At 41.8% G+C, this 17,724-nt stretch overlaps 1 protein-coding gene across 8 annotated transcripts in view; it reads left to right on the forward strand.

The window, feature by feature from the left end:
- Positions 1-17,724, forward strand: part of ZSWIM6 (zinc finger SWIM-type containing 6) — a 155,299-nt gene that overhangs the window by 130,708 nt on the left and 6,867 nt on the right. For all 8 annotated transcript variants that reach the window (XM_039543937.1, XM_039543935.1, XM_039543938.1 and 5 more), the window contains 3 exons: positions 644-779; positions 12,663-12,820; positions 13,567-13,730. In XM_039543937.1, coding sequence (XP_039399871.1) covers positions 644-779; positions 12,663-12,820; positions 13,567-13,730 — 458 coding nt within the window. The remainder of the gene's footprint in view (positions 1-643; positions 780-12,662; positions 12,821-13,566; positions 13,731-17,724) is intronic.

Here is a 17,724-nt window from a genome sequence, read left to right on the forward strand (position 1 = left end):
TTGCTTAATTTAACTGCAAGTCTTCAGTATGCTGAGGCTTCTGATTTTTATCATGAGTCTTGTGTTATTTGGCATATGTCAATTGGAAACTGATCTTTTGGGGGCTCAATGTAAAATGTGTTCCAATCTCCTCTTGATGGTGCTTGAGAAGTATTAAAAGATGTTTAAACAAAATGTGAATAGTAACTTCTTCCTCTTGCTGACTGCCATTCTGATATTGGGGAGGCCCCATTCTCAGTGTGAAAAATGTACTTTTCTGTAAAATGGTTACTGCCTAAAGTAGCCTCACTTAAACTGCAGATTTTAATTATAAACTTTGGGAAAAGAATTTTAAATTAATCTATAAATTTAGAAGAGTTCTGTAACTCATGGACTGTCTGAATCCTACAATAAGCCCAACAGGATACCTCTTCTTCTTTTATGTTTTTATTTAGCACTGACAATGCAAGAGCTTAAATCTGATCATTTGTAAGGCCCCCACCCTATCATGACTATTTGAATATTTTCTCTTTGTGTTGGACATTTTTCTTTCAGGGCATATTAACAATTTATAATTTAAACACTTTTTGGACCTTAAAAAAAATGGTGTTTGTTTGACAATGTGTAAATTCTGTCATCCTCTCTCCCTCTCTTTCTCTCACAGCTGGACCGTATAGTGGTTTAGGCGAAATCATCCATCGAGAGAGTGTTCCAATGCACACATTTGCCAAGTATCTCTTCACCTCTCTCCTACCTCATGATGCTGAATTGGCATACAAAACTGCACTGAGAGCCATGCGGTATGTATTCAGACCTCATCTAGAAAGAGAAAAACAAAAATCCAAGTCAGAAAAAATTGCTGTAAATTGAGTAACCCCAAAGAAGGAAGGCTTGATGATTGAAGGCAGGGAGTCAGACCTGTGTTCTGTTACAGTTAGGATAAATTACTTTAATCTCTGTGCCTCAATTTCTTCATCTGTAAAAGCAATTAATATGTGCAGTAATTACTGCCTACCTCAGAGGTGTTGGGTAAAATCAGTTATTTGTAAATTGCATAGAAATCCCCACTCTTGCTGCAGAGTTGCAGACAAAATCATTTTTTTAAAAAATGACCACAGTGACTACTGCAATCATGCTCTCCCTTTTTGTTGATCTGGATGCTATGTGAAAGGTAGTTGCGGGGGTCATGACTCCAACAGCTCAAAGTTACTTTACCATTGAAGGTGGCAGGTCTCAGGACCTTCTTCTGTCTAGTCTGTTCTGCAGGACAGTTTATTCCCCAAACCCTTTATTATTTTACAAATTCACTTTATGGAGTAAAATGTATTTTAAAATCAACTCCACAAAGTGAATTTGTAAAATAATAAAGGGTTTGGGGAATAAACTAACGGTCTCTGCTGCTGTGTAGTTCAGACCAGTTTTCTTTTTTGTTTGCTTCATTACCAAGCAATCTTGTACAGATCCAGATAGAAGATAAGAATGAGATTGGAATTAAATTGGATGTCAGGCCGCTAAAAATATCTGAAGGACTGGTATCCAAGTTGCTCTCAGTATTTGGGAGAAAGGGCATGCCTAAGGAAGTGCTCAGTTTGCATTGGCTTTACCTCTGAGGGCAGCTGTGAGTATGAATGGCTAAATTCATATTCTCCATTCTGAGTACAGTGAAGGCACTGGCTCCATCTGGATTACCATGGATCCAGTACTACCTAGAAGTTCAAGGAACTGGCTACTAGAAATGAAACCTGTGAAGAAATTTAAGTACTGGTTCTTACAAGTAGAATCTATAAGGATACAATTCTCAGGTCATGAAGATACAACTATAGAGGTTATGCTCCTGGTCTCTGGATCCAAGATAGTGAGAATTGGTTGCATGATGTTGAAGGCCACAAAATCTAAAGGAGTAATGAGTCATTCCAGCAACATGCACAATTGGTCAAATATTTAGAGAGATTTGACACAATAAATAATTGCTTGCTGAACCTAGTTCCAGAGCACACAACAAGAGAGAATACTCTTGATTTAGTCCCAAGCAATACATATGAGTTGGTTCCAGAGTAAAACAAAACTGGAAGGCAAGCAAAAAAGTGTATTGGTGACAAGCTGCAATAATTTACTTTAGCTGAAAGGATGTTCTTCAAAATGTAGAAGTAGAAAGGAAAATGATCTAGGACAGGTAAGTCTAGGTTGGGGATTGGACGGTCTCAGAAATTGCTGAACAAATTGCCAGACACAAACAGATTCATTCTTAATTGTCACTAAATTTCGTTCTTCATTTGTAAGCCCTTCAGGATAGGGACTGTCTCTTCTTGTTTGTACAATGCCTAGTACACTAGGGCCATGACTCTAACTGGGGGTCTCTGGATGTTACTACAACACAAACACTTTAATAGTAATCAGAAGTTTGAAGTCTGCAAAAGAACCAGTAGGAATGTAATCGATCATAAGTTTTTTGTCTAGGTAAAGTACTCTGGTACTTCAGTACTTTAAAAAAAAAAACAAAAACAAAAAAAAAACAGATTCTGGGGGGCAATATGATGAGATCCCAGTGTGCCCGTCCTTTTTTGCTTCCTACAGACCGCTCTGCGACCTTCTTTGTAGTAGATACCACCGTGTAGCTTTTTTACAGTGTTTCACTCCACCACCTTTTAAACATACTAGTGCAGTTACAGTATTTACATCCCCCTGCTTTACTATCCCTCCTCCAGTGGGTGGAGGAAGGTGTCTCCTCCCAGAGAACTCCCTTTCATCAGGCCCTGTGAGCCATTTTTAATTTTCTTTTCCACATCTCCTGCTTCTCCCCCCTTGAACTTTCTTCCTGTGCTCTTTATCCATGGGCTAATTAGGTCATTTATTGTCCAGCCCCAGTCTAGTCTGGTAATCGGGAACTCCCCTCCTTAATCAGGGCCTCCCTGGGACCTGATTGCTTAAACAATGACCAGAGTGCTGGTTCAGTCGCTGATTCTCAGGCAGTAATGGTCTTTAATTTCCAGAGAACCTTACCAGGCTGAACCATGTTAACCGGTTAGTGCAGTTAAAGACAGACCTATAAAATTAGATGAGCTTAGTTAAGAAGGGACAAGCCAGCAGAACTTTGCAAAAGAAAATCACTTCTTGTATTTGATTTCCTTGCAGCTGTCAGATAAATAGAAAAAAAGAACCCATTCATATTAATGTATTTGGACTATCAAAAAGTGTTTGACAGAGTCCCTCACAAGATGTTAATGAAGCTAAGGCTACGTCTTCACTACCGCTTTCTCGGGGATCGATATATCGTGTCTCATCTAGATGCGATATATCGATCCCCGAATGAGCTCCTGTCGACTCCGGAACTCCACCAACCCGAACGGCAGTAGCAGAGTCGACATGGGGAGCCGCGGACATCGATCCCGCACCGTGAGGACGGTAGGTAATTCGATCTAAGATACTTCGACTTCAGCTACGTTATTCACGTAGCTGAAGTTGCGTATCTTAGATCGATTTCCCCCCGTAGTGTAGACCAGCCCTGAGTGGCAAAAGATGAAATGTGAAACTTCTGCCATAGATTAGAAACTGGCTAAGAGGGAGAAAACTGAATATGATTAATTGGTCAGGTTTTAACATTAAATGAAGATAATAGTGGGATGCCCAAGAATTCATACTAGGATTGGTGCTTACCATATTTAACAATGATCTGGAGAAAGGGGCGAACTGTGAATTGGCAAGAATTGCAGATTACACAACTTTAGGTTAGAGAAGCCAGGAATGACAGGAGGCGTAGATAAACTCGATGGCTGCTTAACTCTGACAGATGAATTCAGTGTATTAGAGTAACCATTTGAATTATTTATACCCAGTTCTGAGTTCTAAACTAAGGCCTGGTCTACATTAGAGTTAGGTTGACGTAAGCTGCCTTACATCCATTGTAATTGTCAGTGTACACACCACTGCCTTGCTCCCACTGATGTAAGTGCCTTGCTACACTGACATCATAACTCCACCTCCACAAGAGGCGTAGGCTTATGTGGGTGTAGTTAGGGTAACCGTGTCTGTGTAGACACTGCATTACTTACATTGGCTGTTGGCTGTCATTCTTGTCAATTTCACGGCTCCATGACAAGAAAGCCTGGTGCCGGTGGTTGGCTCCAGCTAGAATCCGGCTGCCCCTCATCCCGACTCCCCTCACTCAGCTGGGCTACTGCCCGTGCTCCCCACTGGGAACCCTGCTGCCCCCAGACTCTCCGCTTCCAGCCTGGCTGCTGCCCGGGCTTCCCACTTCCAGCTCCCCACTCAGGAAGGCGAAAAGCCCAGGCAGCTGCTTCCCACTCCCTGCTCAGGGAGGTGAGAAGCCCGAGCAACTGTCCCCTGCTCCTGGTGGGGAGCTGCGCAGAGCTAAGAGCCCTGGCTTTCAGTCCCCACACTGCCCCTCTTCAGTCGGTTGAAGCGCTCCTGGTGAGGCCGTGCACCTCCGACAGAAGGAGGGTAGCGTGAAAGTCAGCCACCATAGTAATTACTGTTTATAGAGTAGACCTGCCCAAAGTATTTGCTGGAGGGGGGAATATGGATGCCATTGTGCACCAATCAGTGAAATCTAACAATGTGCAATAGTATCTAGAAAACTAAACAAGCTGCTAGGCTATAGTAAGAAAGGAATAGAGTTTAATACTGAAAATATTATGTCGTTATTCTGTGAATCAGTGGTGATTCCTTAGTTTGCATACTGTGTTCAGTTCTGGTCACAGCATTTAAAAATACTTGAGCACTGCTGTGTGTGTGCGTGTGTGTGCGCGTGCATTTGAGAGTGCACTCCTGAGTGCTTGACTCTACAACTCTTAAATATTTTTGGATGTAGTAGCTATATAGTTTGGAGATGAGATCGGGTGTGGGGGAAGTGACCTGTCAGAGGTATATAAAATAGGAAATGGTTTACTCCCTAGTAAACAGAGAGCTCCTACTTTAACTTTTTCTATAAGTTTTTCTATAACTTTAGTTATAAGCTGGGGATGCACCAGTTGGAAGTAACGGAGGAGGAGAAGGACCTAGGAGTCCTGGTTGATCGCAGGATGACTATGAGTAGGCAATGTGATGTGGCTGTTAAAAAAGCTAATGCGGTCTTGGGTTGCATTAGGCGAGGTATTTCTAGTAGGGATAAGGAGGTGCTAGTCCCGTTATATAAGGCGTTGGTGAGACCTCATTTGGAGTATTGTGTGCAGTTTTGGTCTCCCATGTTTAAGAAGGATGAATTCAAACTAGAACGGGTACAAAGAAGGGCCACTAGAATGATCCGAGGAATGGAAGGCCTTTCGTATGAAAGGAGACTTGAGGAGCTCGGTTTGTTTTCCTTAACCAAAAGAAGGATAAGAGGAGATATGATTACACTCTTTAAATATATCAGAGGGATAAATACCAGGGAAGGAGAAGAATTATTTCAGCTCAGTGCTAATGTGGACACGAGGACGAACGGATATAAACTGTCAGTCAGGAAATTCAGGCTTGAAATTAGACGAAGGTTTCTAACCATCAGGGGAGTGCAATACTGGAACAGCCTACCGAAGGAAACAGTGGGGGCGAAGGACCTCCATGACTTTAAGATTAAGCTAGATAAGTTTATGGAGGGGATGGTATGATAGGATAACGGGCTTAGTCAATAGGTCAATTAAGTGCCACACTGGTAAATAGTACAATGGGTCAATGGTATGATATAACCTTTTCCAGAGGGTTTGGCTGGAGAGTCTTGCCCGCATGCTCGGGGTTCAGCTGACCGCCATATTTGGGGTCGGGAAGGAATTTTCCTCCAGGGAAGATTGGCAATGGCCCTGGAGGTTTTTCGCCTTCCTCCGAAGCATGGGGCAGGGGTCGCTTGCTAAGGAGTGGGTGGATCGGCTTATGTGGCCTGCATCTTGCAGGAGGTCAGACTAGATGATCATAATGGTCCCTTCTGATCTTGAATTCTATGATTCTATGATACTTTTATTTATTTTATTTATTTATTCTTAAATAGAGCAAAAGGCACACAAGGAAATTCAAAAGCATCAATTTAAAATAGATAAAACAGGATACCTTTTTTATACACTGCACAATTAATCTTATGGAGCTCATGGCCACAAGATATATTGAAATTAAGTGCTTTGCAAAATTCCAGAAAACCCTAGACATTTGTGTAAATTTTTTACATAGGTAAATTTCATGGGATTAATAAAATAAGGGATATAAGCCCTCAAGTTTCTGTACATTAGGAATGGTCATACTAGGTCAGATTAATGGTCCATCTGGCTTAATATTTTTTTTTCTGATAGTGGCCAGTGCTGATGCTTCAGAGGGAAAGAACAGAACAGGGCAGGTTTCAAGTGATCCGTCCACTGTCGTCTAGTCTCAGGCTATGGCTACACTTAAACTTCAAAGCGCTGCCGCGCAGCGGCGGCGCCGCGCGAGCGCTTTGAGTGCGCTCAGTGTAGAGCAGCGCTGGGAGCTCCTCCCACTCGCCAGCCCCTGTCCCCAGCCCTGTGGGGAATAGCGACAGGAGCTGCGCTGCGCGCTGGGCCTTTTGCTGACACTGGCGCCGCGCTTGCCCGCGCTTTGCAGCTGCAGGCAGTGGGTGTTTGCTGCACTGCAGCTGCCGCTGCGCCTGTAAAGCCAAGCTGCCTCAGCTTCTGATAGTTGGGGGTTTAGGGACACCTGGAGCATGAGGTTAACAGCCATTGATGAACCTATCCTCCATCTAATTTTTTTTCTAACCCAATTATATTTTTGGCCTTCCGCATTTCCTGGCAACAAGTTCCACAGGTTGATTGTGCATTGTGTGAAGAAGTACTTTCCTCTGTTTTAAACCTGCTGCCTATTAATTTCATTGGGTGTCCCTTAATTCTTGTGTTATGTGAATGGGTAAATAATGCTTCCCTATTCACTTTCTCCACACCATTTGTGATTTTATACACCTGTCATATCCCCTCTTAGTCATCTCTTTTTTAAGATGAGCAGTTTGTCTTTTTAATCTCTCCTCAGATGGAAGCTGTTCCATACCCCTGATCATTCTTGTTATCCTTTTCTGTACCTTTCCAATTCCTTTTTTTGAGATGAGGTGACCAGAACTGCACACAGTATTCAAGGTGTGGGCATACTATGGATTTATATAGTGGCATTATTATATTTATTGTCTTATTGTTTGTCCTTTTCCTAAGAGTTCCTAACATTGTTAACTTTTTTTGACTGATGCTGCACATTAAGCAGATATTTTCAGAGATCTATCCATAATGATTCCAAGATCTTTCTTGAATGGTAATAGCTAATTTAGAGTCCGTCATTATGTATATATAGTTGGGGTTATGTTTTCCAATGTGCATTACTTATCAGCATTGAATTTCATCTGCCATTTTGTTGTCCAGTCATCCAGTTCTGTCAGAACCCTTTGTAACTCTTTGCAGTCTGCTTTGGTCTTAACTATCTTGAGTAATTTTTTATCATCTGCAAATTTTGCCACCCCACTGTTCACCCTCTTTTCCAGATCATTTATGAATATGTTGAACATCACAGGTCCAGTACAGATCCTGGAGGACACTGCTATTTACCTTTCTCCACTTCGAAAACTGACCATTTACTCCTACCCTTTGTTTCCTATCTTTTAATCAGTTGCTGATTAATGAGTGGACCTTCCTTGTTATTCCACGACTGCTTATTTTGCTTAAGAGCCTTTAGTGTGGAACCTTGTCAAAAGCTTTCAGAAAAGTCCAAACATACTATATCAACTGGATCACCGTTGTCCATGTTCTTGTTGATGCTCTCAAAGATTTCTAATAGATTGGTGAGGCATGATTTCCCTATACAAAAGCCATGTTGACTCTTCCTCAACATATCATGTTTATCTGTCTGATAATTTTCTTTACTATGGTTTCAACCAATTTTCCTGGTACCGAAGCTAAGCTTACTGGCCTGTTAATTGCCAGAATCATCTTTGGAGCCTTTTTAAAAAATAAGTGTTAAATTAGCTACCCTCCAGTCATCTGGTACAGAGTCTGGTTTAAGCGATAGGTTACATACCATAGTTAGTAGTTTTGCAGTTTCCTTCAGAACTCTTGGGTAAATACCATCTGGTCTTGCTGACTTATTACTGTTTGTTTATCTGGGCATAAATCAACCACTAATAGCCTACGATTTAAGATGCCCCAAGAGAAAGTTTAGGAGACTAGACCAGTTGGGTTGCAAGTCTGCTTCTGTTGCTGCTCTGTCACTTTGTACAGTGAGCTATCAAACAGTGATTGCCAGGGATCGCTTTTACACCTGAGATTAAGTTGTTCCCTTCATGGACTCCCTGCCTGATGAGAAAAGCAAAGAGCTAAAGCCCATCATGGAGGGCCAGAATATATCTCAACACAAGCGGAGTACAATGTATTCGACATTTGAGCAAGATCAATGTCAACAGCTGTAACACATTATCTTTCTGAGTAAGGACCTTGGACTTTCCCCAGAAGCCCAAGTCATGGCTAAAAGCTTGATTTTTGAAGATATTGACCTTTTCAGATGGAAAAACAGATACAATACTGGAGAGATTCAGGAAGACCAAATTGACAGCCAAATCCTTGGGGATCCAACCACCCTTCAGCATGAGACATCCTTTAAGTCTGAGAGGTAATTCCTACCTGCTCAACTACCACCGCAGTATGAACAATACTAAAAAGGTCCTCTCATTCAGTTACATGTGGATAAGCATTGCAGGAGCTGTCAGCATGGCAGAGCCTGTTCTCATTAACTCATCTGGCTCCACCTGCAAAGGCTGATGGAAGAGTTCTGCCCTTCACTCTTAGTTATCCTCTTCCCCTTTTGATGTCTGGCTTTATTAGTAGTACAGTAGAACTTCAGAGTTATGAATTGACCAGTCAACCACACACCTCATTTGGAACAGGAAGTACACAATCGGGCAGGAGTAGAGACCAAAGAAAAAAGCAAATATAGGACAGTATTGTGTTAAATGTAAAGTACTTTAAAAAAGGGAAAGCAGCATTTTGTTCTTCATAGTAAAGTTTCAAAGCTGTATTAAGTAAACATTCAGTTGTAAACTTTCAAAAGAGCAACCATAATGTTTTGTACAGAGTTATGAACAACCTCCATTCCCGGGGTGTTTGTAACTCTGAGGTTCTACTCTAGTAGTATTGTTACAGTGTGGACTAGAGATGTGTTGAGGATAATAGAGGCTATGTGATCCAGTCACACCCTGGTCTGTCTCTGAGTGCATTCCTCATCACTTTTCAGGAATTCCTTTAATGAGAACATTCCAAGACATGATATTTTTTTCTCTCTAATCAACCTAGAAGCTAAGGAAGCACCTCAGTGATATGAGGGGAAATATTTCCAACTCCTGATACAAACCCAAAGAGAGAAGATTATTTTATATTAACTTGAGAAAAACAAATATACTTAGCTGAAGATTTAAGTTTTATATGATGATGCCATGGCTATGACTCCTTCTGTAAAGCAGAAGGATTAGTTGACTAGCAGATAGCCTATGGCCTATTTTATTAGATTTCAGATTACATTCATGACAGGGATGAAAATATTGCTTAACCTTGAAATCTTTAAAGCTGCTACATAGACTTCAAGTTGCACCTTCATGCAATGCTGTTCTCAATTTAGGAGAGCAGCGTTATTCAGGAGAGCTGTGCTTCATTATTCACGAAAGCTGGTATTTTCAATGGAGTCTTAAGTACTTAGTCACACCATCTAGAGACAGGGCTACTGGTCAGTCCCCCATGCACAAAAGTCTTCACAGCCTATTCTAGATAGAAAGGGTTACTTGCCTGTGACTGGAGTTCTTGATATCCTGCCTCTGCATATTCACAATCACCCACTCTCCTCCATTTTCTGGCATTCTCCTTTAATATACTGAATGGGCAGAAAGGAATGGAGGGGAGTTGGAGCTGATGTCCCTTCTATATACTAGGGTCTGCACGGGGAATGTATGTGCTCTCTAGATGATTTCTCAGTTTGCAGCACCAAGCTACATAGCGTGAGAATGTGGATCTGCAGAGGCAATCTACTTGGAGAACTCAAACTGCAGTGAGTTAACCTTCTTTTAGCACACTTTCTTTATCAAAGGGCACTATGAACCTTGTTTGGACTTCATTGAGTCTTCTGTGCATAGTGAGTGCAGAATTTGGGCCCAAATTAGGAATGGATTTTTTTTGTGTGGATTTTAGGAGGAGTCTGTTTTAGGTCATGTTTAATCAGAAGGCAGCTTCAGCTGAAATCTTGTTAAATAATGCATTGCTTTTTAAAAATGAGATTTGAAAAAGTAAAGAATAATAAATATGCTTGACTGGATCTAATTGAGGCCTTCAGATCTGCTGCAGTTTTGACTGTTACTCTGATGTTTTGTAATCCATCAAAAATAACATGTGTGAGCACACAGTTCACCTTTTTACATTGGGCTTGCAGAGAGGTCTGGAAGCTAGGTGGTGGTGGTGAAGGATAAAGTGATCACTACAAGATTTCACAAACACTGTGTGTTTCATGCTCTGTCTGGCTGCTGTCATTCATAACCTGTTATTCAGTTCTACATTTTCTGCATGTAACAGTTGGAAGTACTCTTGTGTACCCAAATCATTTTTCCTCCTCTCTTTCCTCCCCCTGACCTGACAAAATTTACTAACTGAAGAGAGTGTGTGTGTGTGTGTGTGTGTGTGTGTGTGTATATATATATATATATATATATATATATATATATATATATATATATATATATATATATATTTAAAAAAAAACACAGTGTAAATATCCTTGAATAGGTTCAGGATGTCATTTTCCATTCTCCAAGACTCTTGAAGTTTCTCTTGTATGTTTTAGGAACCTGCAGAGAACGGAATGACATGCTTCTGTAAAACCTCAATGGTTTTACAAATAGATTCTATAGTCTTTAGTGAGGAAGCAAAATACCCTCCTACCTAAAGAACAGAGATCCTTTTTTTTTTTTTTAAAGCCCAAAATCTTGTGAATGGTATTGTAATACATGTCTTATTGAACTAATTTATTCGTTACCTAATGTCTCAACGCAGTGGATTTTGAACAGCCTTTCCTGACTGGAGAGATGCAAATTTCCTTCCTCTTCCCATTTCATTCCCTTCAAAAATAAATAGATATTCAACCGAGTACAAAAAAATAGTAACAACCTTGAGCCCAAGTAGAATGACTAGATTTTTGGAGCCATGAACCAGTACGTTTTTAGGATTATTGGAGGGAGTCTGTGCCAGCTGAAGGGGAGATTGGACCGAGGTCCATGTCAGGCCGGGCGCTGAGGATCCAAGCATGTCTGATGTCTAGTGGGAGGGAGATTGTCACTTGTTTTGTTGGTGGGAGGGAGGCATGTCACTTGTCCTGCCTCCCTGAATGGTGACTGGGGTCCAGCTGTGTCTGAAAAGAGCATTCCCCACAGCCACATCTGGGCCTCCATTGTTGCTCAAGTAGAGAGAAGAGAGGAAGTGTCGTGGGAGGAAAGGGAATAGATGGGGAGCTAGAAGAGGGGGAATGTAAGGAAAGAGTTGGCCAATCATCAAGACAATGGCATTGAAACTGGGACAAAATCCATTTTATAATGGGTCAACAAGGCATCATGACTGCTTCATTAAAGCAGGATGTCTCTTAACCCTTGTCAAGAGACTGATCTTTTTATGGGGGGGTTTGCTTCTTTACATTCTTTCTGTGGTTATTGTTCAATATTTCATTAGCCTTTCCCATCTTACCCTGAATTATCATGACCTGGAACGCAGAAGAGAGGATAAGTATTTTTCTTCAGGGTGACTACAACCTCATCTTTTCTAATGGTGATTATCTAGCATAGTGGATTTTAGTGAGGGAGGCATGGCAGGTGATCATTTCTGCTATAGCTACTTTCCTAACCCTTCCAGGCCAGTATCCCTATATAGAACATGGTGGTCACTTTTCTGCATGTAATTTCTTTCGTTACTGAGATGGTTCTAGATTAGGGTAAACCCAAGGAAATTCTAGCCTCAGGATCAGGCATTGGTGCCAGAGAAGTAATTTCAAAAGAGAGAAATGACTACCAATCACTGCAAATTAGGGTCTTTCCTCTAGACATGCTATTATATAAAATGTTAAGAGTTTCTAGCCCTCATGTGCCAAGAAGCGAAATGAAAATAATTGTTGCATTGTAGTTAAGGAGTAAAATGTCCAATTTTCTTTTGGATTTTGACTCAGATGCTGAAGTCTGTTTGAGAATCCCTGTCATTCATTGCATACTTAGTTTTCTGGTAGGAAGCTCATGTACAAGTCATGTACAGTATATTGGGAAATATTTGCATCTCTTTGTGTCTGTGAATTTCTCCACTTTCATTTCTGAGAGCTGTGGTCCAAAGACTGAAGTAGAAGTGAAAGATTTCAGCCCCTTAGATCACTGAGAGAATAACAACGGTCCTCAGTAATGAACAGCTTAATACTGCTTCTAATTCTAAATTCTAATTTTCCTATTGATACTTAAGAAGGATCATGTGTCAAATATGGGTGACTAATGGTTAATTAGGGTTTCGGAAATCTGACTTTTAGCGTCTAGTTGAAAGGACGTGGTTTGCTACAGCTTTTATACCTGAATGGGCACACTTTGTACAAGCAGCCAAAGTGCTCTTCTGGCTTTCTGAGTGCTCATAGGTAACCCTATTTATAATGATGATTGAGTGAAAAGAGTGTATGTTCTTTCCTATTTTCAGGTTGCTAGTATTGGAATCTACAGCTCCATCAGGAGATATGTCCCGGCCACACCACATTGCATCAGTTGTTCCAAACCGCTATCCCCGTTGGTTCACGCTAAGTCACATTGAGTCCCAGCAGTGTGAGTTGGCATCAACTATGCTAACAGCAGCCAAAGGTAGCGTTATCAATTAAGCTGATATATATATTTTTAGTAGACATGCTATATTTCCAATATTATATTTCAAACAGAGTGAAGTTAATTTAAAACTGCTGCTTAGGAGTCTGAATTTTGATCTGAAAAGCACTTGAGGAAGAAACAACTAACTGAACAAATTTAAGTCTGTCACTTGGCTTTCTAGCACTGTTGCTAGACCAGCTGGATAGTGGCCAGACAGACTGGGTTCAGGACTGAGACAAGCTATTTGTTTTGCAATGGCGTAATGTGGATGGCAAGACCCAGCAGTGGACAAATCAGTTCTAGAATTCTTTAAATTAAGACAACTTTGTAGAATTTACCGAACTAACATCAGCAGGCACCTGAGGGATATTTGATTTCATGTTTTCTGTTCACGTGCATTTAGTTAGTTCTTTCTAAGAGAACTTGTATAGCTGAAACTTTCTTATATTGCTGTAGTTCTGGCACGTGTAGTTCAGGGCCACCCAGAGGATTCAGGGGGCCTGGGGCAAAGCAATTTCAGGGCCCCTTCCATAAAAAAAAGTTGCAATACTATAGAATACTATATTCTTGTGGGGGGCCCTGTGGGGCCCAGGGCCTGGGCAAATTGCCCCACTTGTGCCCGCCGTCCCCCTCCCCCCCCCCGCACTGGGTGGCCCTGGTGTAGTTGTATCATCTGCACCATTAGTGAATGTTTTTAGGTAACCTAATTGTTTGTTTTTTGTGGTTTTGTTTTTACATTGCAGGTGATGTTCGGAGGCTGGAAACAGTGTTAGAATCCATCCAGAAAAATATTCACTCCTCATCGCACATCTTCAAGCTTGCCCAGGATGCATTTAAAATAGCAACACTCATGGACAGTTTGCCCGACATCACTCTTTTGAAAGTTTCTTTGGAGTTAGGCCTTCAGGTATTCCCCAAATTAGCTATTACTGCAGTAAGAGACTGAGAGTCCTTGGACCAAATTCAGCCCTGCAATGGTGGGTGCAGCTCCCATTGAAGCCATTGAGAATTGTACCCACTTATGCAAAGTCCAAACATGGCCCCTTCTCTTCACTGATTTGTATAGTACTTTGATTAAATATAGGGCCAGCATATGGCACCAGCTTTGGCCCTTTTACACCATACAGGTGGTGGTACAAGACTAGAACACCTTCCCAATTCGGGGGTAGCAGGAGACTAGTGTAAGCAGCCAGTGTATAGGAGTGTATTCAGGATGAGAGGAGGAATGGCCAGAGAGCTAAGTGCTCTGGTTATTCTGGGCTGCAGAGAAACCAGTAGGCAGACTTGCATGTCTGTCTAAATTAGAGCAGCCAGCCCTTGTGGCTGCTCTAACATATATGTTGGGGCTGCTGTGGCACCTAGACCAGACCAACATTAAGAAGATGAAAAAGTGGCGTAAAGCACAGAGAGGCAGTTGTACACTCTTGTAGTCTAAGTGAATGGGTCTTCTTTGTGTTATGCTGCAGTCAAAAAATTTTCTTCAAGGCAATTGAATCTTCAGTTTGCAAGGGACTTCTTCTTTAAGAAGTTCTGTTTGGAAGGTATGTGCATACATTTCATTACTGGTAGGGAAAAAATATTTTCTTCAGGTGGCCTCTTTGCATTCCTGGGGATGCACAGATGGTGCAGTTTGCGCCAATGGAACCTTCTAGTAGCAGCGTCCATTGGCGCAATTGTTGGAATGCAGAGCTATAAAAGGAGGAGAGGGGGAATGCTCCAAGAACCTTGGTTCCTGTGAACCACTGTAGTGGAGAGACTGGGATCCTTGGCCCCGAATTCATTGGAACAGACAGTTCTCAGTGCCATCACAACCTTTGTTTAGTTAGCATTTAGTTCTTTTTATTTCTTTTTTTTTTTCTTGTATATTTTTATTAAGGACTCTGTGGCCTAGCACAGATCTTCAGTTCCAATATGTCAGGACTTAAAGACTTAAAGAAAATAAAAAAGAAATCTATGTTCAAGTGATGGACCTCTTACCTGTCAGCTTTCTGCTTTTGGACATAGATGTGCTTTGTCTGTCCCTCTAGAGGAGTGGGGAAGTTGTTCGTCGTCTCGTCACTGTATATGCAACATCTCCATCCTCAGGGCCTGAAAGGAGCATCCGAATTTCCTGGAAGCTATGCTGTTGCAGTAAGCATTAGTGACTAAACCCTCAAATTCCAAAGCACAATGATGCAAGTGCTGGGAAACTAGCTTTTGCTCTAGTCCCCAACGTGATTTAAGGAGCCAGACAAAGTCCCAGCACTGGCGTCTGCCTCCCTGACTGGTGCCAAACCAAAGGGGCCAGTCTATGGAAATACTGCAAAGATCACATCCAGCAAAGCAATAAACAGTTGGCCTTAGCGGTGTCAGCCTCTGCTGAAAGAGCTAGTCCTCAATGGCCTGCCTCTGAGAATCCAGGACTTCCAATTCATCACACTGAGGTGCAAGAGCATGTCCATAGTGCTGTGGCCTCAAAGTCAGAGTCACAGCAAAGGGTGATATTGAAAGCTAAGTCTATATAGGATCATCCTGCCCCAGATCCATTGTTGTTGTTTCTGTGCTTTAAGCCTGATAAGGCACCTGATATTTCCTGCGATCAGAAGAGGGCCTTCATGCAGCACTGTATACATTATCCTCTGTACTTGAAGATCAAAATAAAAAGCATATGCAGTGAGGCAGGTTCATCCTTCTCCAGGAAAGAAAAAGAAATCTTGCAAGGCTGAACCAGTTTCCTTAGCTATGCAAACCTCCCGAGAGGTGAAGGATCCTCCCCTTGGACTTCTACTGGTGCCCTGGGGAAACATCTCGCCCCCTTTCAGCTTTTCACTTAACGAAACTTATTGTCACCCTTGGAAACTTCCTCAGATTCAGAATCGGGCCACGTCCAGCCAGAGAGCTTTATTTGCCCTTCCCCTCACAAGGAATGGATCAAGAAATCTAGAGAGCATTATTGAGACTCTGTTGCAACCTTTCAGAGTGTATGAGTTCACTCTCCTGCACCCAGGGATTATAATAGGAAATTCCAAACTAGGTACTGGCAGAACTGGGAAAGTATCACCATGGGCAGTGTGGCCATGTTCTCCTTCTAGTATCATTGCCGTGAATTTAAAAGGGCTGAAGGAAGCTGGCAAAAAGGGAGCCATCTTCCAAAAGAGTTAGAGGTAAATGCCCTGCACTGGAACCATCCTGCCTGGATATGTAGCTCTTGCTAGTATCAAGGGAAAAGTCTCCTTTACTTGTCCTGGACACACTGCCTGAAGAACTAGAGGCCTGTTGAACCTCTGAAAGTAGATATGGATGTCCAATCCTGTTCCTCACCAGAGGATTTGTTCCACTTCCATTAACTCATAGAGGGAATGGTGACTACCTTAAACATCCCTTTGGTAACTTTAGACAAAACTACATGCACAGTTCATGACACAGTTGTTTACCCTCTAGGAGCAAGATTACCCTGCCAATTCCAGCATCTCGATTAGCAATTTCTAAGAAAGCAGACAAGTTACCTCTGCTGAGGGCTTTGAGTTCTTCCAGACCCATACAGCTATGATTCATTGGATGGCAGCTCCCACTACCAATGAGCTAAAAGATCAAGTTCGCTCTATGCTCTTCGGATTGAAAGGATAAGAAGGTAAACCCTAGGTAGAAAGAATTTCTCCTCAGCCAATTGAGAATTAGAATGGTGAACTGCCAGGTGGTGATGTCCAGATACGAGTGTTACCCAGGGGAAAAAATAGTGCACTTTGCACAGTCTGTACCAGCTCAAAAGAAAAGTGGCCCAAATCCCTTATTAACAAAGGATGGTCAATTGCTAAGCATACCTTGTATCTAAAGCTTGTAGTATCCACGATTACATCGAGGCACTGCTCATGATTACGTTTTGTCCGAACTATTCTTGGAACAAGAGCCAAGGTAGAAGACTTCACTCTTCTTCTCCATCCCTCTTCAGGGATTTTTATCAGAAGAACTTGCTAAGATCAGAAGTTCATTCACTGCTAGAGTTGGTGGGTGCAATAGAGAAAGTTCCTAAAGAGTTTCCACGGATGGCATTTTATTCCAGGTACTTCTCATCCTCAACAACGATGATGATCTTCAACCCATTCTAGACCTTCAGAAGCTCAGCTCTTTTTTTTTTTTTTTTCATCAGAAAGTTCAAATTCCATACCCGTATCCTAGTCTCTGTCATTCCCCCCTTCTCTTTCCAAGATTAATTTGTGGCTCTTGATTTACAGGATCCTTATTTTCACATCTTAAGCAGATATTTGCACTGAAAATACCTGGGGTTTGTTGTGGGAAGAGAGCATTATCAGTGCAAGGTTCTTCCATTTGGTCTGTCTGCATCATCTTGAGTATTCACAGAGTGCCTTTCAGCAGTGACAGCATGCTCAAGATGTCAGAGTATCCATATGTATCCTTATTTGGATGATTGGCTTACCAGGGCATCCTCATAGCAGGAATGAGCAAAAGCTCAATCATAAACATGTACCTTATTCCAAACACTGGGTTCGGGAAAAACTGGTAGAAATCACACACAGTTATGACTGAGCAAGAGGGGAAGGTGACCTTGGAGCATTTCTAGATACTCAGAGCTTTCCATCTAAAAGAGAGCTACTTAAAAATCCTTATGGCAATAGAAATACTACCTGAAACACAGTAATGATCTCCCTGGAACTGATGGGTGTTATGGCTTCAGCAATGTGTGTACCTCTATATGCACATCTAAAAAAGAGACCTCTACAATACTAGTTAGTTGATTGCTATATAACAAATACTGATAGAATGCTTTGTGAAATTGACACTACCCAGGGATGTGTTCCTACCTCATATGGTGTAGTCATAAGAGCTGTATTCAACCCCTCAGCTTCCTCAGCCATAGTCAACACTTCCAATCTGAGCTGGGGAGCTCATTGCAAGAATTTGAC

This window comes from Mauremys reevesii, linkage group 6 (genome assembly GCF_016161935.1).
Source record: "Mauremys reevesii isolate NIE-2019 linkage group 6, ASM1616193v1, whole genome shotgun sequence".
NCBI classification, from domain to species: Eukaryota; Metazoa; Chordata; order Testudines; family Geoemydidae; genus Mauremys; species Mauremys reevesii.